A 26,197-nucleotide genomic window follows, 5' to 3' on the forward strand; every position below is an offset into this window, starting at 1 on the left:
AGGCGCAGAGAGAGAGAGGAAGAGAGAGCGACAATTTGAAAGCAGTCTCCCTGTTATCATCGCAGAACCCAATGTAGGGCGCATACACAGGAGCCTGGAGATCACAATCTCAGTCAAAATCAAAAGTCAGATGCTTAACTAACTGAGCCACCCAGGTGGCCCTCCACTCTATCACTTTTAATATGTATATAACTGCTTTCTAAATGTATGGGTGTGTGCATGAAGTGTAAAACAGGAGATCAATTTTGTGTGGACACTTTCTGGTTTCCATCATTCTTTTCAGCTTTCACACGTGTTACTAACGTTGCTTTAGGGTCCCGTCTGGATATTGACCACTGTGTCGTTTTAGATCAACTCTAGGTCAGATAACCCGGGTTAAAACGGAATCTCTTCCATGTACTGGATGCTTGACAAAATATCCACAGAGAAATAGAATAACCTGTTTGCTCTCATAGATGATAATTGTTTATAATTATAATTATTATTCATTTTCCATTAATTTATGAAAAATGAGTAGATGCTATCTACTAAGTAGGAAATGCCCAGAAAGACTCCTTGTTGCCTTTTTTGCTATTCTAGTAGAACCTGTGGTTATAAAACCCATTTAGTTCCAAGTACTCCATGAGTTCCTGCCTTTGAATTGTTGCTCTTTGTTATTCAAATATCTATTCCCTGGCCAATAGGCTAATGTCTTGTCAGCAATGCAGAATCTGGGGGCACTTGGGTGGCTCAGTGAGTTCAGCATCTGACTCTTGATTTCAGCTTAGGTCAGTAGCTCATGGTTCCTGAGATGGAGCCCCAAGTCAGGCTCTGCACTGTCAGTGGGAGCCTCTTTGGGATTCTCTCTCTCTCTCCCTCTCTGTACCTCTCCCCCACCTGCTGTCTCTCTCACTCTCTCAAAATAAGCATATAAACTTAAAAAAAAATAAAGCTCTTCAATGCACCACTGTGAAATTGTAATTCATATTAGAATATGCTACGTACATTGTAAGACACCCAGACTTTCCATCTAAGAAATAGACACCAGGTATACTACGTGATGTGAATATAGTATTTAAAAATGTGGATGCCTTTGTTGATGCCTTCATTTTATAAATTCGCTTGAATAAACAAAATATTTACACTGGTTCTTACCTCAAGGTAAGAAAATAGATGAAAGCATATCATTGTGTTGAAAAAGGTCTTCCTGCAGAAAGCAGGAAACCCCTCTAAGTCAGAACCAGTTTTCCCAATATACCTAAACAAACAGGAATTCACTTCTTGGTGAGTCACAGATAGAATCTATACCAGCTGGGGTTGTCACACAAAGGAAATGTGATTTTCAACAATTAAGGAGACCACAGGGAATCACTTCCAAAGCAGAGACCCCGGGAAGGGAATGGTTTCATATATAGTCAGGGTGGAGAATTAGAGGGAGAGCCCATCACCTTATGTAAAGGTGCAGATCAGGTTACACTTGGGCCTGAAGAAAACAGTTGTATACAGGGGCGCCTGGGTGGCTCAATTGGCTGAGCATCCAACTTCAGCTCAGGTCATGATCATGCAGTCTGTGTGCTCAAAATCTTGCGGTTTGTGAGTTGGAGCCCTGCATTGGGCTCTATGCTGGCAGCTCAGAGCCTGGAGCCTGCTTCCAATTCTGTCTCCCTCCCAGTCCTTCCCCTGCTCCTGCTCTGTCTCTCTCTCTCTCAAAGATAAATAAATACACAGTGGAATGTTTACTTTTTGAAAGCAAGCAGTTCCATACCTACTCTGGATGTTACATAGTAAATGAGGTTTGTGCTCGCTCTTAGGTGGACAGTTTAGTATTATAATGAGGTCATGGTAACAATCATCTCCCCGTGGTTGGCACCACTGTCTACCTGCTTAGGAGTGAGTCAGGGGATGAGCTCAGACAGGGTGGGTATAAGCTCTTTCTCAGATGACATACCTTTTGTTGTATACTTTCTGTTTCCATCACAAGAGATGATGGCCCTGGGGTGTTGTTGCCTGAAGTAACAGATAAGGTTGAAAGAAGAAGTGAAATAAAATGAGGGACTGAGGGCAGTGGGTATCAACAAGTAAGCAGTGAAGGTTAGGTCTTGGGGTCCAGCTGGTGACATTAACTCCCTCTTGCATCTTAGGTACCATTGTGAATGCTGCCTATGTCTACTTGATAACTGTCGTATTTGTTGCAGGGACTGCTGACCTTCAGGGATGTGGCCATAGAATTCTCTCAGGAGGAATGGGGATTCCTGAACCAGAGTCAGCGAGAACTGTACAGGGATGTGATGTTAGAGACCTATGGACACCTCCTCTTCTTGGGTGAGGATAACTCCTTCCAGACTTCCTAAACCACACTCGCGGGTTTGTTCCTTCCTTTGAAGACTGTCTCTTGGAAACATCCTCTTTGCATGACTGGGATCAGATGCCTGCAGTCAGAGAAAGAAGTAGAGTTTGTAGATATAGAGAAATATCTTCATGAGGTGTCCTTTCCAGGTGTAGATTCCCCTTCTTTACGGTGAGGTAAGAGCATCATCATCTGTAGATGAGTGGTAATTGTAAACATTGAGTGGTATAAAATGGTACTGCCCACTTAAGCTCCCAACTGCTACTCATTCCTGTAGTGGTAGTACTTGGACGTGAGGTCATGATGTGAACATTGGAAATTCCTGTCAAGTATACTAAAGGGGCTTTTGGGCAACAGCATTCAGAAATCATTTTCTGGAATTCTACAATGTCCTCTCTCATGTACTGAGCACAGTATTGGGGTGAAAGAATCTGAGAAACAGGTATGTTGTTTTTTTTTTTTTTTTTCTGAATAATCAGGCCTCATTGTGTCGAAACCACACCTGGTCATTTTTTTGGAACAAAAGAGGGAGCTCTGGGATGTGAAGAGAAAGAAGACAGTAGCCTCACCAGCAGGTAGGTGGGCATGAACAAAACAGATGACAGTGGTGATATGCAAATATTTAAAATATGGCTCAAGTAGCTCTCCTTGAATGGAAATTAGTTTGGAAGCCCAGTTTTATGTGTGTCCCACTCATAGCGGGACATCAGCTTTCCAACCCATCATACTCTTACATTCCCGAAGGATTCTTTGTTCTGCTCCAGTGATCGTCCATCACATCCACAGTGAGTGCCAGGAGACTCCCCTTGTGCGTTGAGTATCTCCAAAGTCTGAAAGCTTCTCCTTTGCTTTGGAGGCCCTCGAGAATTCTCCATATTCTGAAAAACTCTATTGTAAGTCATTCCCAATTTCTGTTTTCGTGAGAAATGTGTCATAGTAGTGGTGGACATAGTGGGTTTTGGAGTCCAAATCCCAGGAGCACTGGAGACAGGGATCACGTGATTCTGGTTTATGCTTTCCAATGTTCCTGAGGCTATAATCTTTTTTTTTTATTTTAATGTTTGTTTTTGAGAGAGAGACAGAGAGAGGCAGACAGACAGAGCAATTATGGGGGAGGGGCAGAGAGAGACAGAGACATAGAATTTGAAGCAGCCTCCAGGCTTTGAGCAGTCAGCACAGAGCTTGATGTGGGGTTCGAACTCACAGACCACAAGATCATGACCTGAGCTGAAGTTGGATGGTCAACCAACTGAGCCACCCAGGCGCCCCACTGATGCTTTAGGCTTAATCATACAAAACTGAGATTCAGTAATTCCCTCAGATAAAAAAGCATTTTCTAAAATGAGAAAATCTCATGCTCTATTTCACTTCAGAAGCTTATTTTTCTTATGAATGATAATGAGAAATTTCCAATTTATGTCTTCCATTCCTCAATGGTGAAATAATTTGTCCATGTGTATTCTCATATTCCTACCAACATTAATGCCACAGGGGAACTAGAACACTGAGAACTTAGAACTCACAGCCTGCCATAAAGACTCAATGGGTACGTGATTTCTCAGTAACTTCATAATTTTCATGTTTTTTCTTGTATAATAGAAACTTCCTGTGCCTTTGTCATAAATGTTTTCACTTTCTGCGTGGCTCTTTATGAGATTCATTTCTGATTTATTAGCTCCAAATTCTGACATGGCATATGCGTCCTGAGGTATGAGGGAGATCATTTGGGTTGACCTGTTGGTCTTGCACAGCTTTCCTGATATCATTTAGTTACCTGTTCTCTCTTCTTCCTCCATAAGTCTCTCTAAGATGATCATTTGAATTGTTTGCCATGGAATAGTGGCTTGATATTTGAATAAAATGGTTATTTTCCTTTTGGCTGTTAGACTGTGATTTACATATTTGTTCTGGACATTTATTTCACAGCTGTCGTTCTGTGTCCTTTGAAGAACATTAGCCACCTGATCCCAGTGTCACCCATTACAGGTTCCTTATTTCCTGTGTGCTCTCTGCTGGATCCCTCCACTAGAAGGTTGATATTTTTTCTCTGTTAGCATTAAGTATCATATGGGAGGATGTGCACTAATCATCTCTTTTATTCTGGAAGCTTCCTCCTTCATGTCACCTTGTTTGTTGTCTGCTTTGGAAAATGAAGGATTCCTCCTATGTTTGCTGTAGGAATTGCTGTTTAAAGTAGAGATTGTGAATGAGAGTTCTGTCCTGTAAACTTCCATTTTATTCTACCCTCATGTGCCATAGATACTCTTCCTTATCTCTTTTCTGTTGCTGCAAATAAAGAAAATGTGCATCGCATTAGTTCAAATGCCTTAAAATTGTGAATGTAATCCAGCACAAAACATAAAGGAGACCTAGACTTTTAATACTATAGAAGACTCAAAAACAATACTATTGGTATTTCTTTTTTTTTAATATGAAATTTATTGTCAAATTGGTTTCCATATAACACCGAGTGCTCATCGCAACAGGGGCCCTCCTCAATACCCATCACCCACCCTCCCCTCCCTCCTATCGCCCATCAACCCTCAGTTTGTCCTCAGATTTAAGAGTGTCTTATGGTTTGCCTCCCTCCTTCTCTAACCTGTTTTTTATTTTCTTTCCCTCCCCCATGGTCCTAAGTTTCTCAGGATCCACATAAGAGTGAAAATACATGGTATCTGTCTTTCTCTGTATGACTTCTTTCACTTAGCATAACACTCTCCAGTTCCATGCACGTTGCAACAAAAGGCCATATTTCATTCTTTCTCATTGCCAAGTAGTATTCCATTGTGTATATAAGCCACAATTTCTTTATCCATTCATTAGTTGATGGACATTTAGGCTCTTTCCATAATTTGGCTATTGTTGAGAGTGCTGCTATGAACATTGGGGTACAAGTGCTCCTGTGAATTAACACTCCTGTATCCCTTGGGTAAATTCCTAACAGTGCTATCGCTGGGTCATAGGGCAGTGCTAGTTTTAATTTTTTCAGGAATCTCCACGCTGTTTTCCAGAGCGACTGCACCAGTTTGCATTCCCACCAACAGTGCAAGAAGGTTCCCGTTTCTCCACTTCCTCGCCAGCATCTATAGTCTCCCGATGTGTTCATTTTAGCCACTATGACTGGTGTGCGGTGGTATCTGAGTATGGTTTTGATTTGTATTTCCCTGATGAGGAGCGACGTTGAGCATCTTTTCATGTGCCTGTTGGCCATCTGGATGTCTTCTTTAGAGAAGTGTCTATTCATGTTTTCTGTCCATTTCTTCACTGGATTTTTTGTTTTTCGGGTGTGGAGTTTGGGGAGTTCTTTTTAGATTTTGGATGCTAGCCCTTTGTCTCATATATCATTTGCAAATATCTTTTGCCATTCCGTTGGTTACCTTTTCGTTTTGTTGATTGCTTCCTTTGCTGTGCAGAAGCTTTTTATCTTCATGAGGTCCCAATAGTTCATTTTTGCTTTTAATTCCCTGGCGTTTGGGGATGTGTCAAGTAAGAAATTGCTGCAGCTGAGGTCAGAGAGGTTTTTCCCTGCTTTCTCCTCTAGCGTTTTGATGGTTTCCTGTCTCACATTCAGGTCCTTCATCTATTTTGCGTTTATTTTTGTGAATGGTGTGAGAAAGTGGTGTAGTTTCAACCTTCTGCATGTTGCTGTCCAGTTCTCCCAGCACCATTTGTTAAAGAGTCTGTCTTTTTTTCCATTGGATATTCTTTCCTGCTTTGTCAAAGATTAGCGGGCCATATTTTTGTGCGTCTAGTTATGGGGTTTCCATTCTATTCCATTGGTCTATGTGTCTGTTTTTGTGCCAATACCATGCTGTCTTGATGATGACAGCTTTGTAGTAGAGGCTAAAGTCTGGGATTGTGATGCCTCCCGCTTTGGTCTTCTTCTTCAATATTACTTTGGCTATTCGGGGTCTTTTGTGGTTCCATACAAAGGTTAGGATTGCTTGTTTTAGCTTCGAGAAGAATGCTGGTGCAATTTTGATTGGGATTGCATTGAATGTATAGATAGCTTTGGGTAGTATTGACATTTTGACAATATTTATTCTTCCAATTCATGAGCATGGAATGTTTTTCCATTTCTTCACATCTTCTTCAATTTCCTCCATAGGCTTTCTATAGTTTTCAGGATACAGATATTTTACATCTTTTGTTAGGTTTATTCCTAGGTATTTTATGCCTCTTGGTGCAATTTTGAATGGGATCAGTTTCTTTATTTGTCTTCCTGTTGCTTCATTATTAGTGTATAAGAATGCAACTGATTTCTGTACATTGATTTTGTATCCTACGACTTTGCTGAATTCATGTATTAGGTCTAGCAGACTTTTGGTGGAGTCTATCACAGGTTTTCCATGTGTAGTATCATGTCATCTGGAAAAAGCAAAAGCTTGACTTCGTGTTTGTCAATTTTGATGCCTTTGATTTCCTCTTGTTTTCTGTGTGCTGATGCTAGCACTTCCAACACTATGTTAAACAACAGCGGTCAGAGTGGACATCCCTGTCGTGTTCCTGATCTCAGGGAGAAAGCTGTCAGTTTTTCCCCATTGAGGATGATATTAGCTGTGGGCTCTTCATAAATGGCTTTTATGATGTTTAAGTGTGTTCTTTCTATCCTGACTTTCTCAAGGGTTTTTATTAAGAAAGGATGCTGAATTTTGTCTAATGCTTTTTCTGCCTCTATTGACAGGATCCTATGGTTCTTATTTTTTCTTTTACTAATGTGATGTATCACGTTGATTGATTTGCGAATGCTGAACCAGCCCTGATGCTCAGGAATGAATCCCACTTGATCATGGTGAATAATTCTTTCTATATGCTGTTGAATTCGATTTGCTAGTATCTTATTGAGAATGTTTTCTTTCATATTCATCAGGGATATTGGGCTGTAGTTCTCTTTTTTTACTGGGTCTCTGGTTTAGGAATCAATGTAATGCTGCCTTCATAGAATGAGTCTGGAAGTGTTCCTTCCCTTTCTACTTTTTGGAGTAGCTTGAGAAAGATAGGTATTATCTCTGCTTTAAATGTCGGGTAGAATTCCCCTGGGAAGCCATCTGGCCCTGGACTCATATTTGTTGGGAGGTTTTTGATAACTGATTCGATTGCTTCGCTGGTTATGGGTCGGTTCAAGCTTTCAATTTCTTCCTGTTTGAGTTTTGGAAGCATGTGGGTGTTAAAGAATTTGTCCATTTCTTCCAGGTGGTCCAGTTTGTTGGCATATAGTTTTTCATAATATTCCCTGATAATTGCTTGTATTTCTGAGGGATGGGTTATAATAAATCCATTTTCTTTCATGATTTTATCTATTTGGGTCATCTCCCTTTTCTTTTTGAGAAGCTTGGCTAGAGGCTTATCAATTTCGTTTATTTTTTCAAAACACCAACTCTTGGTTTCATTGATCTGCTCTACTGTTTTTTAGATTCTATATTGTTTATTTCTGCTCTGATCTTTATTATTTGTCTTCTTCTGCTGGGTTTGAGTTGTCTTTGCTGTTCTGCTTCTGTTTCCTTTAGGTGTGCTGTTAGATTTTTTATTTAGGAATTTTCTTGTTTCTTGAGATAGGCCTGGATTGCAATGTATTTTCCTCTGAGGACTGCCTTCGCTGCATCCCAGAGGGTTTGGATTGTTGTATTTTCATTTTCATTTGTTTCCATATATTTTTTAATTTCTTCTCTAATTGTCTGGTTGACCCATTCATTCTTTAGTAGGGTGTTCTTTAACCTCCATGCTTTTGGAGTTTTTCCAGACTTTTTCCTGTGGTTGATTTCAAGCTTCATAGCGTTGTGGTCTGAAAGTAGGCATGGTATGATCTCAATTCTTGTATACTTATGAAGGGTACAGTCTTTAATTTAAAGTCTAGTTTGTCTGATATAAGTATGGCTACTCCAGCTTTCTTTTGAGTTCCAGTAGCATGATAGATAGTTCTCCATCTCCTCACTTTCAATCTGAAGATGTCCTCAGGTCTAAAATGAGTCTCTTGTAGATACCAAATAGATGGGTCTTGTTTTGTTTTGTTTTGTTTTGTTTTCCATTCTGATACCCTATGTCTTTTGGTTGGAGCATTTAGTTCATTTACATTCAGTGTGATTATAAAAAGATATGGGTTTAGAATCACTGTGATGTCTGTAGGTTTCTTGCTTGTAGTGATGTCTCTGGTACTTTGTTTCACAGGATCCCCCTTAGGATCTCTTGTAGGGCCGGTTTAGTGGTGATGATTTCATTCAGTGTTTGTTTATTTGGGAAGAACTTTATCTCCTATTCTAAATGACAGACTTGCTGGATAGAGGATTCTCGGCTGCATATTTTTTCTGTTCACCACATTGAAGATTTCCTGCCATTCCTTTCTGGCCTGTCAAGTTTCAGTAGATAGATCCGTCACAAGTCTTATAGGTCTCCCTTTATATGTTAGAGCATGTTTATCCCTAGCTGCTTTCAGAATCCTCTCTTTATCCTTGTATTTTGCCAGTTTCACTATGATATGTCATGCAGAGGATCGATTTAAGTTACGTCTGCAGGCAGTTCTCTGTGCCTCTTGGATTTCAATGCCTTTTTCCTTCCCCAGATCTGGGAAGTTTTCAGCTATGTGTTCTTCAAGTACACCTTCAGCACTTTTCCCTCTCTTCCTCCTCTGGAATCCAATTATGCGTATATTATTGCATTTCTTCATATCACTTAGTTCTCTAATTCTCCCTCATACTCCTGGATTTTTTTTTTTAATCTTTTTCTCAGCTTCCTCTTTTTCCATAATTTTCTCTTCTAATTCACCTATTCTCTCCTCTGCCTCTTCAATCTGAGCTCTGTTCGTCTCCATTTTAATTTGCACCTCATTTATAGCATTTTTTACCTCCTCCTGTTTCTTACTCCCTTGATCTCTGTAGCGATAGATTCTCTGCTGTCCTCTATAGTTTTTTCAAGCCCAACGATTAATTTTATGGCTTTTATTTTATTTTATTTTATTTATTTATTTTTCAACGTTTATTTAATTTTTGAGACAGGGAGAGACAGCATGAACGGGGGAGGATCAGAGAGAGAGGGAGACACAGAATCTGAACCAGGCTCCAGGCTCTGAGCTGTCAGCACAGAGCCCACTCAGGGCTCGAACTAACGGAACCCGAGATCATGCCCTGAGCCGAAGTTGGATGCTTAACCGACTGAGCTATGCAGGCACCCCTATTTTTTAAATTCATTTTCTGTCATATTGCTTAACTCGTTTTTGATCAGTTTGTTAGCTGTCACTACTTCCTGGCGTTTCTTTTGAGGAGAATTCTTCTGTTTTGTCATTTTGGATAGTCCCTGGAGTGGCACAGAACTGCAGGGCTCTTCCCCTGTGCTGTCTGGAGTAACTTGTGTTGGTGGCCCGGGTCACAGTCAGATATGATGTCTGCCCCCAGCCCACCGCTGGGGCCACAGTCAGACTGGTGTGTACTTTATCTTCCCCTCTCCCAGGGGCAAGACTCACTGTGGAGTGGTGTGGCCCCTGTCTGGACTACTTCCACACTGCCAGGCTTGTGGTGCTTCTTCTGTGGGATCTGGCGTATTAGCCAGGGTGGGTCCGCAGGGTGCACAGGGGCAGGAGGGGCAGGTTCAGCTCACTTTGCCTTTGGTGCTCCAAGGTCCACTGCAGGAGGGGCCATGCAGCACTGGGAGGGAGGCAGACCCTTTGGAGGGATGGTTGCACAGAAGCACAGTGTCGGTGTGTGTGCAGTTCAAGCAGTTTCCGTGATGGGAACTGGTTCCCTTTGGAATTTCAGCGGGTGGATGGGCGAGGGAGTTGGCTCTGGCCAGCACCTTTGTTCCCTGGTGAGCTGAGCTCTGTCCTCCAGAGTTCAACAACTCTTCCTCCCATTATCTTCACCCTTGTGCTCTTCGAGCAGAGCTGTTGACTTATAACGTTCCAGATGTTATGTCCCACTTGGCTGTCAGAAAACACTCAGTACGGCCCCTCTGCATTTGCAAGTCAGACTGGGGGGTCTGTGTTGGAGGGCAGGCTACCCCTCCACTGCCCCGGCTCCCTCCCACCAGTCCATGTAGTGCGCACCGCCTCTCTGCCCTTCCTACCCTCTTCTGTGGGCCTCTTGTCTACGCTTGGCTCCAGAGAGTCCATTCTGCTAGTCTTGTGGCGGTTTTCTGGGTTATTCAGGCAGACGGGTTATTCCACCCAGATGTGGGTGGAATCTAAGTGATCAGCAGGACGTGGTGAGCCCAGCATCTCCTGCACTGCCATCTTCCCCTCCTTCTGTCCTCCTCTGTATTTCTGAGTTTGTGTGTTTGTGGTGTATTTGCAAGTCACAAAAACCTTTCTCCACAAATAGATGTATAATCTGCATGTCACTGAAAACATTTCTGAGTTTCAGGGAGAGTAAACATTTTTCATTCTATCACTTTTATTCTTTTGTATTCAATTGGTAATTTTTGTATTTCATGTGGAATCTTCACTTTTCTCTTTATGTTACTCAGTTTCATGGTTTTAATATATTTGCATTACCATCACCACGTTGAAAGTTTCAGTAAACTTACTTTTAGGATTGTCTCAGTATAATGGTTGGTGTGTTCCTCGTAGATGAATTTAAAGTCGGATAATCTGGATAAAGACACATATTATACTATTATTGCAATTTTGCCAGATATTCTTTTGGAAGATGAAAAACAACACTATTGTTCTCATATATTACTGGGATAGATGGGTGAATTCATGCAAAACTGTTAGAATGGTCTGTACTGTGTAGTAAGTGTTTAAGGAGAATGGTTGTTTCTGTTCATGATATGAGGCTTAGTAATTTCCTCATTATTCTTCAGGTTCAAAGTCCTCCATGATTTCTTCTTGTGTTTTTTTTTTTTTTTCTTGGAATATAGAAGTGTGGTTCTTGAAGTGAAGATGTTGGCATGAGTTTCAGGTTTGTGAGAAATGTAGAAACTCAGACCACACATAAAATTCGAAATCAGAATGTGAGTTTTAAGAAGATGCTCTGTTCGTTTTCATATGTCACATTGACATTGAAGTGCACGCGTAGCTCACCATCACTTTTTTATTATTCTGTGTCTGTTTTCTTCTGTAGTACATTATTTTGACAACTGATTTTGTCGTATGTTGTAAATTAGGAAGTTTGGTGCCACCAGAATACTCTTTATGTTTCAAGATTATTGTGGGTATATATTATCTTGCAGTATCCATGTGAATATTCCATTTGGTTGTGATCTTTCTGCCAAAAATGTCATTGGGAATTTGATGGGGGTCGCATGAAGTCAGTAGATCACTTTGAATATAGTGACAGTTGGATAATTTGAAGTATTCCAATGTAAGAACATGGATGTGTTTTCACTTACTTCTTTCAATTCCTTCACAATATTTTATAGTTTTCTCTGCACCAGTTTTGACCTCTAACATTATGTTGAGTCTTAAGTTGTTTATTCTTTGTCATGCTACTGTAACTGTAATTATATTTTGCGGGGGATTGTTCTTTGTTGTGTATAAACCATGAATTCTTATTTGTTGGGTTTGTGATCTCCAATTTTGTAAAATTTGCTTGACTTTTAGCAGGTTTTTCAAAATGAGGATTCTTTGGGGGCACTTGGGTGGCTCAGTTGGTGGAGTGTCTGACTGTTGATTTTGGCTCAGGTCATGATCCCAGGGTCATGGGATCAAGACCTGCCTCAGGCTCCACACCTAACATGCAGCTTGCTTGAGAGTCTCTGCCTCCCTGTGCCCCTAACCTACTTGCACACATACTCTGTTCCAAAAGATAATAATTTAAAATAAAAAAAAATAGGGATTCTTCAGAGAGGAAGATAGTATCATGACACACTAGGAGTACCCTACCCTCATCACATCCAAGAAACACACCCAGCTAACCACCAAACCGTCGTATGTATCCCAAAAAGCAACCTTAAGACTGACAGAGGAATTACCCAGCTAATGAGAGAGAAGAGGCACTTCGAAGATTGTAGGAAGTATAGAGATTTGGCCGGGGGAGCAACAGATTATAGTGCTGCTGGAAGCAGGGAACTGTGGTTGTGGAGAAGGATGAGAGAGAGTGGAGCCCAAAGAAGAATGCACAAGGAGAACATTTCCCTAATGTCATTGTCTTGGAAAAGGAGAAGGCCTGCATTTTGTGCTTTCTTTTTTTTTTTTTTTTATATATATGAAATTTATTGACAAATTGGTTTCCATACAACACCCAGTGCTCATCCCAAAAGGTGCCCTACTCAATACCCATCACCCACCCTCCCCTCCCTCCCACCCTCCATCAACCCTCAGTTTGTTCTCAGTTTTTAACAGTCTCTTATGCTTTGGCTCTCTCCCACTCGAACCTCTTTTTTTTTTTTTTCCTTCCCCTCCCCCATGGGTTCCTGTTAAGTTTCTCAGGATCCACATAAGAGTGAAACCATATGGTATCTGTCTTTCTCTGTATGGCTTATTTCACTTAACATTACACTCCCAGTTCCATCCACGTTGCTACAAAAGGCCATATTTCATTTTTTCTCATTGCCACATAGTATTCCATTGTGTATATATACCACAATTTCTTTATCCATTCATCAGTTGATGGACATTTAGGCTCTTTCCATAATTTGGCTATTGTTGAGAGTGCTGCTATGAACATTGGGGTACAAGTGCCCCTATGCATCAGTACTCCTGTATCCCTTGGGTAAATTCCTAGCAGTGCTATTGCTGGGTCATAGGGTAGGTCTCTTTTTAATTTTCTGAGGAACCTCCACACTGCTTTCCAGAGCGGCTGCACCAATTTGCATTCCCACCAACAGTGCAAGAGGGTTCCCGTTTCTCCACATCCTCTCCAGCATCTATAGTCTCCTGATTTGTTCATTTTGGCCACTCTGACTGGCGTGAGGTGATACCTGAGTGTGGTTTTGATTTGTATTTCCCTGATAAGGAGCGACGTTGAGCATCTTTTCATGTGCCTGTTGGCCATCCAGATGTCTTCTTTAGAGAAGTGTCTATTCATGTTTTCTGCCCATTTCTTCACTGGGTTATTTGTTTTTCGGGTGTGGAGTTTGGTGAGCTCTTTATAGATTTTAGATACTAGCCCTTTGTCTGATATGTCATTTGCAAATATCTTTTCCCATTCCGTTGGTTGCCTTTTAGTTTTGTTGGTTGTTTCCTTTGCTGTGCAGAAGCTTTTTATCTTCATAAGGTCCCAGTAATTCACTTTTGCTTTTAATTCCCTTGCCTTTGGGGATGTGTCGAGTAAGAGATTGCTACGGCTGAGGTCAGAGTGGTCTTTTCCTGCTTTCTCCTCTAAGGTTCTGATGGTTTCCTGTCTCACATTTAGGTCCTTTATCCATTTTGAGTTTATTTTTGTAAATGGTGTGAGAAAGTGGTCTAGTTTCAACCTTCTGCATGTTGCTGTCCAGTTCTCCCAGCACCATTTGTTAAAGAGACTGTCTTTTTTCCGTTGGATGTTCTTTCCTGCTTTGTCAAAGATGAGTTGGCCATACGTTTGTGGGTCTAGTTCTGGGGTATCTATTCTATTCCATTGGTCTATGTGTCTGTTTTTGTGCCAATACCATGCTGTCTTGATGATGACAGCTTTGTAGTAGAGGCTAAAGTCTGGGATTGTGATGCCTCCTGCTTTGGTCTTCACCTTCAAAATTCCTTTGGCTATTCGGGGCCTTTTGTGGTTCCATATGAATTTTAGGATTGCTTGTTCTAATTTCGAGAAGAATGCTGGTGCAATTTTGATTGGGATTGCATTGAATGTGTAGATAGCTTTGGGTAGTATTGACATTTTGACAATATTTATTTTTCCAATCCATGAGCAGGGAATGTATTTCCATTTCTTTAAATCTTCTTCAATTACCTTCATAAACTTTCTATAGTTTTCAGTATACAGATCCTTTACATCTTTGGTTAGATTTATTCCTAGGTTTTATGCTTCTTGGTGCAATTGTGAATGGGATCATTTTATTTGTCTTTCTGTTGCTTCATTGTTAGTGTATAAGAATGCAACTGATTTCTGTACACTGATTTTGTATCCTGCAACTTTACTGAATTCATGTATCAGTTCTAGCAGACTTTTGGTGGAGTCTGTCGGATTTTCCATGTATAATATCATGTCATCTGCAAAAAGCGAAAGCTTGACTTCATCTTTGCCAATTTTGATGCCTTTGATTTCCTTTTGTTGTCTGATTGCTGATGCTAGAACTTCCAGCACTATGTTAAACAACAGCGGTGAGAGTGGGCATCCCTGTCGTGTTCCTGATCTCAGGGAAAAAGCTCTCAGTTTTTCCCCGTTGAGGATGATGTTAGCTGTGAGCTTTTCATAAATGGCTTTTATGATCTTTAAGTATGTTCCTTCTATCCCGACTTTCTCAAGGGTTTTTATTAAGAAAGGGTGCTGGATTTTGTCAAAGGCCTTTTCTGCATCGATTGACAGGATCATATGGTTCTTCTCTTTTTTTTTGTTAATGTGATGTATCACGTTGATTGATTTGCGAATGTTGAACCAGCCCTGCATCCCAGCAATGAATCCCACTTGATCATGGTGAATAATTCTTTTTATATGTTGTTGAATTCGATTTGCTAGTCTTATTCAGAATTTTTGCATCCATATTCATCAGGGATATTGGCCTGTAGTTCTCTTTTTTTACTGGGTCTCTGTCTGGTTTAGGAATCAAAGTAATACTGGCTTCATAGAAGGAGTCTGGAAGTTTTCCTTCCCTTTCTATTTCTTGGAATAGCTTGAGAAGGATAGGTATTATCTCTGCTTTAAATGTCTGGTAGAACTCCCCTGGGAAGCCATCTGGTCCTGGACTCTCATTTGTTGGGAGATTTTTGATAACCGATTCAATTTCTTCGCTGGTTATGGGTCTGTTCAAGCTTTCTATTTCCTCCTGATTCAGTTTTGGAAGAGTGTGGGTGTTCAGGAATTTGTCCATTTCTTCCAGGTTGTCCAATTTGTTGGCATATAATTTTTCATAGTATTCCCTGGTAATTGTTTGTATCTCTGAGGGATTGGTTGTAATAATTCCATTTTCATTCATGATTTTATCTATTTGGGTCATCTCCCTTTTCTTTTTGAGAAGCCTGGCTAGCGGTTTGTCAATTTTGTTTATTTTTTCAAAAAACCAACTCTTGGTTTCGTTGATCTGCTCTACAGTTTTTTTAGATTCTATATTGTTTATTTCTGCTCTGATCTTTATTATTTCTCTTCTTCTGCTGGGTTTAGGCTGCCTTTGCTGTTCTGCTTCTATTTCCTTTAGGTGTGCTGTTACATTTTGTATTTGGGATTTTTCTTGTTTCTTGAGATAGGCCTGGATTGCAATGTATTTTCCTCTCAGGACTGCCTTCGCTGCGTCCCAAAGCGTTTGGATTGTTGTATTTTCATTTTCGTTTGTTTCCATATATTTTTTAATTTCTTCTCTAATTGCCTGGTTGACCCACTCATTCGTTAGTAGGGTGTTCTTTAACCTCCATGCTTTTGGAGGTTTTCCAGACTTTTTCCTGTGGTTGATTTCAAGCTTCATAGCATTGTGGTCTGAAAGTAGGCATGGTATAATTTCAATTCTTGTAAACTTATGAAGGGCTGTTTTGTGACCCAGTATATGATCTATCTTGGAGAATGTTCCATGTGCACTCGAGAAGAAAGTATATTCTGTTGCTTTGGGATGCAGAGTTCTAAATATATCTGTCAACTCCATCTGATCCAATGTCTCATTCAGGCCCCTTGTTTCTTTATTGACCATGTGTCTAGATGATCTATCCATTTCTGTAAGTGGGGTGTTAAAGTCCCCTGCAATTACCACATTCTTATCAATAAGGTTGCTTATGTTTATGAGTAATTGTTTTATATATTTGGGGGCTCCGGTATTCAGCACATAGACATTTATAATTGTTAGCTCTTCCTGATGGATAGAGCCTGTAACTATTATATAATGTCCTTCTTCATCTCTTGTTACAGCCTTTAATTTAAAGTGTAGTTTGTCTGATATAAGTATGGCTACTCCAGCTTTCTTTTGGCTTCCAGTAGCATGATAAATAGTTCTCCATCCCCTCACTCTCAACCTAAAGGTGTCCTCAGGTCTAAAATGAGTCTCTTGTAGACAGCAAATAGATGGGTCTTGTTTTTTTATCCATTCTGATACCCTATGTCTTTTGGTTGGCGCATTTAATCCATTTACATTCAGTGTTATTATAGAAAGATACGGGTTTAGAGTCATTGTGATGTCTGTATGTTTTATGCTTGTATCAATGTCTCTGGTACTTTGTCTCACAGGGTCCCCCTTAGGATCTCTTGTAGGGCTGGTTTAGTGGTGATGAATTCCTTCAGTTTTTGTTTGTTTGGGAAGACCTTTATCTCTTCTATTCTAAATGACAGACTTGCTGGATAAAGGATTCTGGGCTGCATATTTTTTCTGTCTAGCACACTGAAAATCTCGTGCCAATTCTTTCTGGCCTGCCAAGTTTCAAAAGAGAGATCAGTCACGAGTCTTATAGGTCTCCCTTTATATGTGAGGGCACGTTTGCCCCTTGCTGCTTTCAGAATTTTCTCTTTATCCTTGTATTTTGCCAGTTTCACTATGATATGTCATGCAGAAGATCGATTCAAGTTACGTCTGAAGGGAGTTCTCTGTGCCTCTTGGATTTCAATGCCTTTTTCCTTCCCCAGTTCAGGGAAGTTCTCAGCTATAATTTCTTCAAGTACCCCTTCAGCACCTTTCCCTCTCTCTTCCTCCTCTGGGATACCAATTATGCGTATATTATTTCTTTTTAGTGTATCACTTAGTTCTCTAATTTTCCCCTCATACTCCTGGATTTTTTTCTCTCTCTTTTTCTCAGCTTCCTCTTTTTCCATAACTTTATCTTCTAGTTCACCTATTCTCTCCTCTGCCTCTTCCATCCGAGCCATGGTGGTTTCCATTTTGTTTTGCATTTCATTTAAAGCGTTTTTCAGCTCCTCGTGACTGTTCCTTAGTCCCTTGATCTCTGTAGCAAGAGATTCTCTGCTGTCCTGTATACCGTTTTCAAGCCCAGCGATTAATTTTATGACTATTATTCTAAATTCACTTTCTGTTATATTATTTAAATCCTTTTTGATCAGCTCATTAGCTGTTGTTATTTCCTGGAGATTCTTCTGAGGGGAATTCTTCCGCTTGGTCATTTTTGATAGTCCCTGGTGTGGTGAGGACCTGCAGGGCACTTCCCCTGTGCTGTGGTGTATAACTGGAGTTGGTGGGCGGGGCCGCAGTCAGTCCTGATGTCTGCCCCCAGCCCACCGCTGGGGCCACAGTCAGACTGGTGTGTGCCTTCTCTTCCCCTCTCCTAGGGGCGGGATTCACTGTGGGGTGGCGTGGCCCGTCTGGGCTACTTGCACAATGCCAGGCTTGTGATGCTGGGGATCTGGCGTATTAGCTGGGGTGGGAAGGCAAGGTGCACGGCGGCAGGGGGGTCAGGCTTAGCTTGCTTCTCCTTAGGTGATCCACTTCAGGAGGGGCCCTGTGGCAGCCAGAGGGAGTCAGATCCGCTGCCGGAGGTTTGGCTCCACAGAAGCACAGAGTTGGGTGTTTGCGCGGAGCGAGCAATTTCCCTGGCCGGAACTGGTTCCCTTTGGGATTTTGGCTGGGGGATGGACGGGGGAGATGGCGCTGGCGAGCGCCTTTGTTCCCCGCCAAACTGAGCTCTGTCGTCCGGGGGCTCCGCAGCTCACCCTCCCTTTGTCCTCCAGCCTTCCCGCTTCCAGAGCAGAGCTGTTAACTTATGACCTCCCAGACGCTAAGTCGCGCTTGCTGTTGGAACACAGTCCGTCAGGCCCCTCTGCTTTTGCAAGCCCAGCTTGGGGGCTCTGCTTGGCTGGCGAGCCGCCCCTCTGCCCCGGCTCCCTCCCGCCAGTCCGTGGAGCGCGCACCGCCTCGCCGCCCTTCCTACCCTCTTCCGTGGGCCTCTCGTCTGCACTTGGGTCCGGTGACTCCGTTCTGCTAATCCTCTGGCGGTTTTCTGGGTTATTTAGGCAGGTGTAGGTGGAATCTAAGTGATCAGCAGGACGCGCGGTGAGCCCAGCGTCCTCCTACGCCGCCATCTTCCTGTTGATCCATTTTGTGCTTTCTTACAAACAGTGTGGCTTCAAGCCTTGAGTTTTGATGCCGGAGGGCTTAGCTTGGAAAGATCCAGGAGGGTACTGCACTGTCCTGGACAGAAGGTAGGTTCACAACCTAGGGGTAGACAGCATGGAAACAGCGATGTGAAGAGCATTTGGGGCACAGATGAGTGAGATTATTTGATAATCTAGGGGCCCTTCAATGAGGTGCATCATGGGGAACAAAGGAGCTGACTGGTTCCATTTCCTTCCCACGTTCCTCAGTATGAACACAGATCACCCTGAGAGAAAGGGCTCAGCGGGGACACTGGCTGCCTGCCTTGCTTACAACAAGCCCCAAGCCCCTATGCTCTGGTGGAACTGCCCTTCTCAGTCAAGCCTGACTCAATCCCAGCAAGGTTGGTCCCTACCTCAGGGGACCTGCATAATCTGCTGCCCACACCACATGTGACCACACAGTTCTGCATGGCCTCAGTTCTGGTGGAGTTGATGTCCGGTCTCATCTCACAAGCAGACCACAGCATAACCAGTCAAAACTCGCCCCATTGAGGACAGGGTCCAAACACTGGCAGGAGAGCTTCTGCAGACCACTGGCGTCAAAGATAGAGCAGGAGGCATAACTGGCTATTTTAACATACAGAGGGTGGTGGAGATGTACACAAAATGCCAAGATGGAAGAATTTATCCAAAATGAAACAACAAGATATGGCCGTGGCCAGAGATTTCAGTGAAACACTGTATCAGTAACATTCCAAATGGAAAATTGAAGGCAACTATCATAAGGATACTCACTGAGCTTGTGAAAAGAAGACAGCAGTGAGGCTCTAACTACAGAGATAAGAGGCTTAGCAAAGGAAGAGTGACGTAAAATGCAATAAATGAGATGAGAAATGCACTTGACTCAATGAACAGCATGTTGGAAGAATGAGAGCAGCAAATTGGTGGCCTTAAAGACAATGGAAAATAGTGAAACTTAAGGAAGCAAGAGACAGAGAGACAGAGTAAAACTATGCAACATGAAATAGCCTTAGGAAATCAGGGACTCCCTCAAAAGTGATAAGATTTATATTACAGGGGTCACAGAACAGGATGAGAAAGGGGGTCAGAAAAGTTACTTCAGGGAATAATAGAAGAAAGCATTCCTACTCAGGATTAGGGAGGCACAGACCTGCAGATTCAGGAGGCCCAGAACTCCATCGAAATCACCAAAAGGAGGCCTACACCAAGACATCTTGGAATCCAATTAGCAAACTATGGTGATAATGAAAAAATCTTAAAAGCAGCAACACAGAGGAAGTATTTCACCCATCCTGAAAGGCCAGCTCAAGATTTCTCAACAGAAACATGGCAACCCTGAGGGAGGGACATGATAGATTCAAAAGGCTGAATGGGGAAAATAGGCAGCCAAGAACAGTCTATCCAGGAAGACTATCATTCAGACTAGAGGAGAGAGAGATTTCCAGTCAAACAGAAACTAAAGGAGTTTGTGACCACTGAAACAGCCCTCCAAGACATGTTTAAGGATAGTCTTTGACTTCAGAGGAGAGACCAAAAGTGAGAAAGACAAGAAAGTATCAGAAAAAAAATCTCCAGAAACAATGCCAAAAGTAATAATAAAATGGCAGCAAATAGGTATCTAGTCAGTAATTCCTTTGAAGGGAAATGTATATGCACTCCAATCAAAACACATAGGGTGTCTGAGTGGATTAAAAAAAAAACCCAAACCGATTTGGATTAATTAACCCAAACCTACAAAAGACTCAATTTAGACCTGAAGTTGTCTGCCAGTTGAAAGTGAGGGCCTAGAGAAACATCATCATGCAAATGGATGTCAAAAGAAGGCCAGTGTAGCAATATTTATATTCAACAAACTAGCCTTTTTTGGTTGTTCTATTGTGGTTATCTCCTCTTGGGTATCAGGGTAATGCCTGCCACCTAGAATGATTTTCAATGGGTTCCCTGTATACTATTATGTGTAGAATTTTGATGAATTTTATCAGCAATTGCTTTTTTATTTTCAACGTTTTTTTTTTTATTTATTTGTGACAGAGAGAGACAGAGCATGAACGGGGGAGGGGCAGAGAGAGAGGGAGACACAGAATCGGAAACAGGCTCCAGGCTCTGAGCCATCAGCCCAGAGCCCGACGCGGGGCTCGAACTCACGGACCGCGAGATCGTGACCTGGCTGAAGTCGGACGCTTAACCGACTGCGCCACCCAGGCGCCCCAGCAATTGCTTTTTTAAAAAATATAATGTTCTCCATTACCTTTTTAATAACTATTTTGAGAGGAGAGATAAGAAGGAAGAGGTAAGGAGAGATAGAGATAGAGAGAATCCCAAGAAGGATGCCCACTGTCAGTGCAGAGCCCAGTGTGGGGCTGGAACTCACAAAGTGAGATCATGACCAGAGCCAAAACCTACAGTTGGATGCTAAACCAACTGAGCCACCGGGGCATCGAAGGAATTACTTGTTTAAAAGTTTGGTCCATTGACCAGTGAAGGCATGTGGTCTTGGTCTTTTCCAAATTGTCTAATATGTTAGTGTATGTTTGCTTTAGGAATCGTTTATCACACTATATGTTTCTGTGTGTAACTGTTGCCTCGTTTTCTTTTCCATTTGTCTTTTTCGTTGGTGAGGTTTTTTTCACTGTAAATATATTTAAAGTATTGTCAAGTTTGTTGTATTGGAGAAATGGAATTACTTTCAATGTTATGTTATTGTTTATTTGGGTCTTCATTTTACTTCTTTCTTATTTTTCTTTAGCATTTCCTTTGACAGAATTTTAGCTAAATTTCTTCATTCTTTTGTTGATTGAGGTGTAATAAAAGAAAAAGGTGAAATACAATAATTAATCATTTATAGCATAAAAATTGAAAGTGGAGGGTCTAGTAGAAAAATTAGGAAAAAATGAATAATAATGATTACCAAAAAAAAAAAGTTTCCTTGGATTTTGTATAGATAATATCATCCTCTAACAGCTATAATTTTGCTTTTTCTCTTCCAATTTGTTTCCATTTTAGAATTGTTTTAAGTTTATTTATTTTGAGAGAGTGGGAGTCAGGAGAAGCAGAGAGAAAGGGAGAGAGAGAGAGAGACAGAGTGAACCCCAACAGGCTCTGTGCTGTCAGCACGGAGCCTGATGTGGGGCTCAAACTCACATAGTGCCAGGTTGAAAACCAAGAGTCAGACAATTAAGTGAGCCAACCAAGCGCCCCCAATTTGGTTTCCTTTTATGTATTTTTTTCCTAATTGTTCTGAATAGTGCCAGTACTGTGTGGAATGGACATGGGAAAGTTGCTTCAATATCTTATTTGTGATCCTATAGGAGGAGCTTTTGGCCTTCTCATCGATTATGTTGGATTTCAGCTTTGCACACATACATGATCTTTATTAGGATGAAGTAGTTTACTTGGATTCTTCCTTATTGAGTATCTTTAATCATGAAATGGTGTCCAATATGCTCACTTCCTGTCCTGTATCAATTAAGATAATCCTCTCTTTGTGATCTTTAGTCTGTAATGTGCAGTCCCATCTCGATAGTTTTCCATATGGTGAAACATTCTTGAATTTCAGGAGAAAATCCCAGTTGATTATGTCATAAAATGGTAAAATGTGCTTTTGATTCAGTTTGTTTTTCATTTGTTTATTTGTTTTGAGAGGGAGAGGAAGGAAGAGGACAATGGGAGGGGCAGAGAGTGAGGAGGAAAGAGGATCCCAAGCAGGTTTTTCAGTTTGTAATGAGCTGGACATGGGGCCTGATCTCACGACTGAAGTCATGACCTGAGCTGAAGTCAAGGGTCGGGTGCTTCACCAACTTAGGCTCCCAGGCTCCCCTATTTGCTTAGTTTTATGGTGGACGTTGCATGAATATTCCCCACAGATGGTAATTCATAGTCTTCTATACTTGTAGCATCTTCCTTCAGCTTTGATAACCTGTTAAGGCTGGTATGATCAAGGGTTTTCATAATCTCCCTTCTCTTCACTTCCTAGAAATGTCTGGGGAGATTTCAAGTACTTTCTCATGTGTGTCTATGAATTATTCTGTGAATTCATCTGGCATAAGGGTTTTCCTTGCTGGGAGTTTTTTTTTTTTTATTTATTTTTAATGAAAAAAACATTTTTAATGTTTTTATGTATTTTTGAGACAGGGAGAGATAGAAAGAGACAGAGCATGAGCAGGGGAGGGGAGGAGAGAGAGGGAGGCACAGAATCCGAAGCAGGCTCAAGGCTCTGACCTGTCAGCACAGAGCCCGATGAGGGGCTCGAACTCAAGCACTGTGAGATCATGGCCTGAGCTGAAGTCTGATGATTACCCACCAGAGCCACCCAGGCGTCCCATTGGGACTTTATTTATTACAGTGTTAATGTACTTAGTAGTTGTAGATCTGTTGACTTTTTTCTTTTTTTTTTTTTTTGAGTGTGAGAGTCAGTGAGTGGGAGAGAAAGCAGAGGGAGAGAGAGAGAGAATCTTAAACAGACTTCGTGCTTAGGGTAGAGCCTGATATGGGTGTCCATCACATGACCCTAAGATCATGACCTGACCCAAAATCAAGAGTTGGAGGCTCAACCGACTAAGCCGCCCAGTTTCCTCTTTCATTATAATCTTTTCTCCATGATGATGTCAAGTAGGTTATACCTTATTTGAAATAGGTACTTTTCTTTTTTTGGATACCTATTTGTTAGCATGTAATTATCCTTTTTCCCAATTATGATTACTTTTATTTCTATGATATCACATGTACTGTGTCTTGTTTTAGTTCTTCACTTCTGATTTTAGGTGAACTTCAATTTTTCATCCTTCCTTGACAGTGTTATAGGTGTGTAAAATTTTTGGTTTACTTCTGAATACAAACTCGTCCTGTTGTTTTATTCCTACTTTTGCTGTATCATATTTTCATAATTTTAAAGTGCTTCCTTCTAAATTTTGGCTCATAGGGTAATTTCCCAATTCTTTGTGACACAGGAATTTGATTTGTGCTACACCATTACAGAATTACAGAATGATCTATTAGGCTATTTCTTCACGTTGTGTGTAAGTTTCTGTGTCAAGGAAGAATGAAGTCCCGATGAATCCTTCTCAACCATCTTCCTGACATTCTCAGACTGATTTGAAGGTTGTATATTAGAAGTTGTCAGTACCTTCATGTGAGAGTACTGATTGGAATGATGTCCCTTTTTTTGTTATTTGCTATCTTTCAGCTATATCTTCACATGGCAGCCAGAGCTTCCTGCCAAAGCCATGCATAGAAGCCTCTTCCCAAAATGTGTCACTGGGTACATGGAAACATCATGCCCTTGAGAATTTACACTTAATGATAAACTGGGACAGTGGTAGAAAGAATAAAGCACATCAGAAGTTTCATGAAGGACGTAGTCCAATTGAGACGACTGCCCGTAATAAGAACCTCATGGCCCCAAGTGGTGAAGGACAGAAAACATCTTGGAAAACCGCCTTTTTTACATCCACTATTTGTGCAAAGCAGTATGCATCTGTAAGCAGAAGTTCCAATCAAACATGCAAACATACATGTTTGTGCAAAGAAAATTTGGAACATTTGGAAAGTTACCTCATCCACACTGAAAACAATGCTGTGAACCATTGTGAAAGTGGGATTGGATTGACCTTTCAGTCAAATAGTTCTAAAACTCAGAGATTCAAAAATGAAGATAAAAGGCCTAGGACGTCTCAATTTGGGAGGTGCTTCACAGAGGAGGTGACCCTGCAACATTTCCAGAGCATTTTCAATGGAGCTACACTGGCTCAATACAGTGAATCTGAGACACAGTCTAACCAGGGCTCTCATGTTAGCAAACGTCTGAGGACTCTGCAAGAAAACCATTTTGAATCTAATAAAGGTGAGGAAGTGTTTTATCCAAACTCCAAATATACCAATAGTAAGAGTACACAGAGGGGAGAAATTACTTCTAAATATGATGAATGTGGGAAAGCTCTGAAGCAGTCCTCCAGTATTGCTGATCATCAGAGGCTTCATGGGGGTGGAAACCCATACACATATAATGAATCTGGGAACATGTTTAATCAATCATTAAGCCTAAATACATATAAGACAAGTGGTACTGGAGAGAAAAGGTACATTGGCAAGGAATGTGGCAAAACCTTTGACAGGCACTCGACACTATCTCAACATCAGCAAACGCATACTGCAAAGAAATTTGACAAATGTGAAGAAGGTGGTCAAACCTTTAAGGATGGGTCATCACTCCATTCAGACAGGCGAATCCGTACTGCACAGAAACCTTACAAATGTCAACAATGTGGCAAGGCCTTTAGCCAGCAATCATTTCTTACTCAGCATCAAAGAATCCACACTGGAGAGAAACCTCACGAATGTCAAGAATGTGGCAAGGCCTTTAAATGGCACTCATACCTTATTAAACATCACAGAATACATACTGGAGAGAAACCTTACCAATGTCAAGAATGTGGCAAGGCCTTTAACCAGCAATCATCCCTTAGTCAGCATCACAGAATGCATACTGGAGAGAAACCTTACAAATGTCAAGAATGTGGCAAGGCCTTTAGGCAGCAATCATCCCTTACTAAGCATCACAGAATACATACTGGAGAGAAACCTTACAAATGTCAAGAGTGTGGCAAGGCCTTTAGCCATCCAACATCCCTTACTAAGCATCACAGAAAGCATACTGGAGAGAAACCTTACAAATGTCAAGAATGTGGCAAGGTCTTTCCCCAGCAATCATCCCTTAGTCGACATCACAGAATTCATACTGGAGAGAAACCTCACAACTGTCAAGAATGTGGCAAGGCCTTTAGCTACCAATCATCCCTTACTCAGCATCACAGAATCCATACTGGTGAGAAACCTTACCAATGTCAAGAATGTGGAAAAGCCTTTAACTCTTCCTCACGACTTACTGAACATCACAGAATTCATACTGGAGAGAAACCCCACAAATGTAAAGAATGTGGCAAGGCCTTTAAAGCGTACTCACAGCTAACTCAACATCACCTAATTCATACAGGAGAGAAACCTTACAAATGTAAAGAATGTGGTAAGGCCTTTAGCAGATACTCAACCCTTTTTCTACATCGCATAATTCATACCGGACAGAAACCTTACCAATGTAACAAATGCAGCAAATCCTTTAATTTACCTTCAAGGCTTACTCAGCATCACAGAATCCATACTGGAGAGAAACCTTACCAATGTCAAGAATGTGGTAGAGCCTTTATCCGGCAATCATCCCTTACTCGGCATCACAGAATGCATACGGGAGAGAAACCTTACAAATGTCAAGAATGTGGAAAGGTCTTTAGCCAGCGAACAACACTTACTCAGCATCATGTAATTCATACTGGAGAGAAACCTTACAAATGTCAAGTATGTGGCAAGGTCTTTAGCCAGCAAGCATCCCTTAGTCAGCATCAGAGAATTCATAGTGGAGAGAAACCTCACAAATGTCAACAATGTGGGAAGGCCTTTAGGTTGAAGTCAAACCTCAATGACCATCACAGAATTCATACTGGAGAGAAACCTTTCCAATGTCAACAATGTGGCAAAGCCTTTAGGATTAAGTCAAACCTTAATGGCCATCACAAAATTCATACTGGAGAGAAACCTTACTAATGTCAGATATGTGGCAAGGGCTTTACCAAATGCTCAGAACTTCGTCAGCATCACAGAATTCATACTTGAGCCAACCTTACCAATGTAACGTGTGCAAAAGGCTTTAATCACCAATCATCCTTTATTCAAGATTATAGAAATCATCTTGGAGCAAATGTTACAGAGTTTAAGACTGTGAAGGAATTTTCCCCCCACTTTTTTAAAAGTTTTTCTTCGA

At 41.3% G+C, this 26,197-nt stretch overlaps 1 protein-coding gene across 1 annotated transcript in view; it reads left to right on the forward strand.

The window, feature by feature from the left end:
- The window catches only part of LOC115502707 (zinc finger protein 345-like), a 34,942-nt gene extending 8,962 nt beyond the window's left edge, over positions 1-25,980 (forward strand). Inside the window, exons 2-5 of the mRNA XM_032591302.1 lie at positions 2,175-2,301; positions 2,806-2,901; positions 23,570-25,337; positions 25,491-25,980. Of these exons, the coding sequence (XP_032447193.1) occupies positions 2,175-2,301; positions 2,806-2,901; positions 23,570-25,337; positions 25,491-25,980 (2,481 nt within the window). The remainder of the gene's footprint in view (positions 1-2,174; positions 2,302-2,805; positions 2,902-23,569; positions 25,338-25,490) is intronic.
- The last annotated feature ends 217 nt before the right edge of the window (positions 25,981-26,197 follow it).

The sequence above is a fragment of the Lynx canadensis genome, chromosome E2 (genome assembly GCF_007474595.2).
Source record: "Lynx canadensis isolate LIC74 chromosome E2, mLynCan4.pri.v2, whole genome shotgun sequence".
NCBI classification, from domain to species: Eukaryota; Metazoa; Chordata; class Mammalia; order Carnivora; family Felidae; genus Lynx; species Lynx canadensis.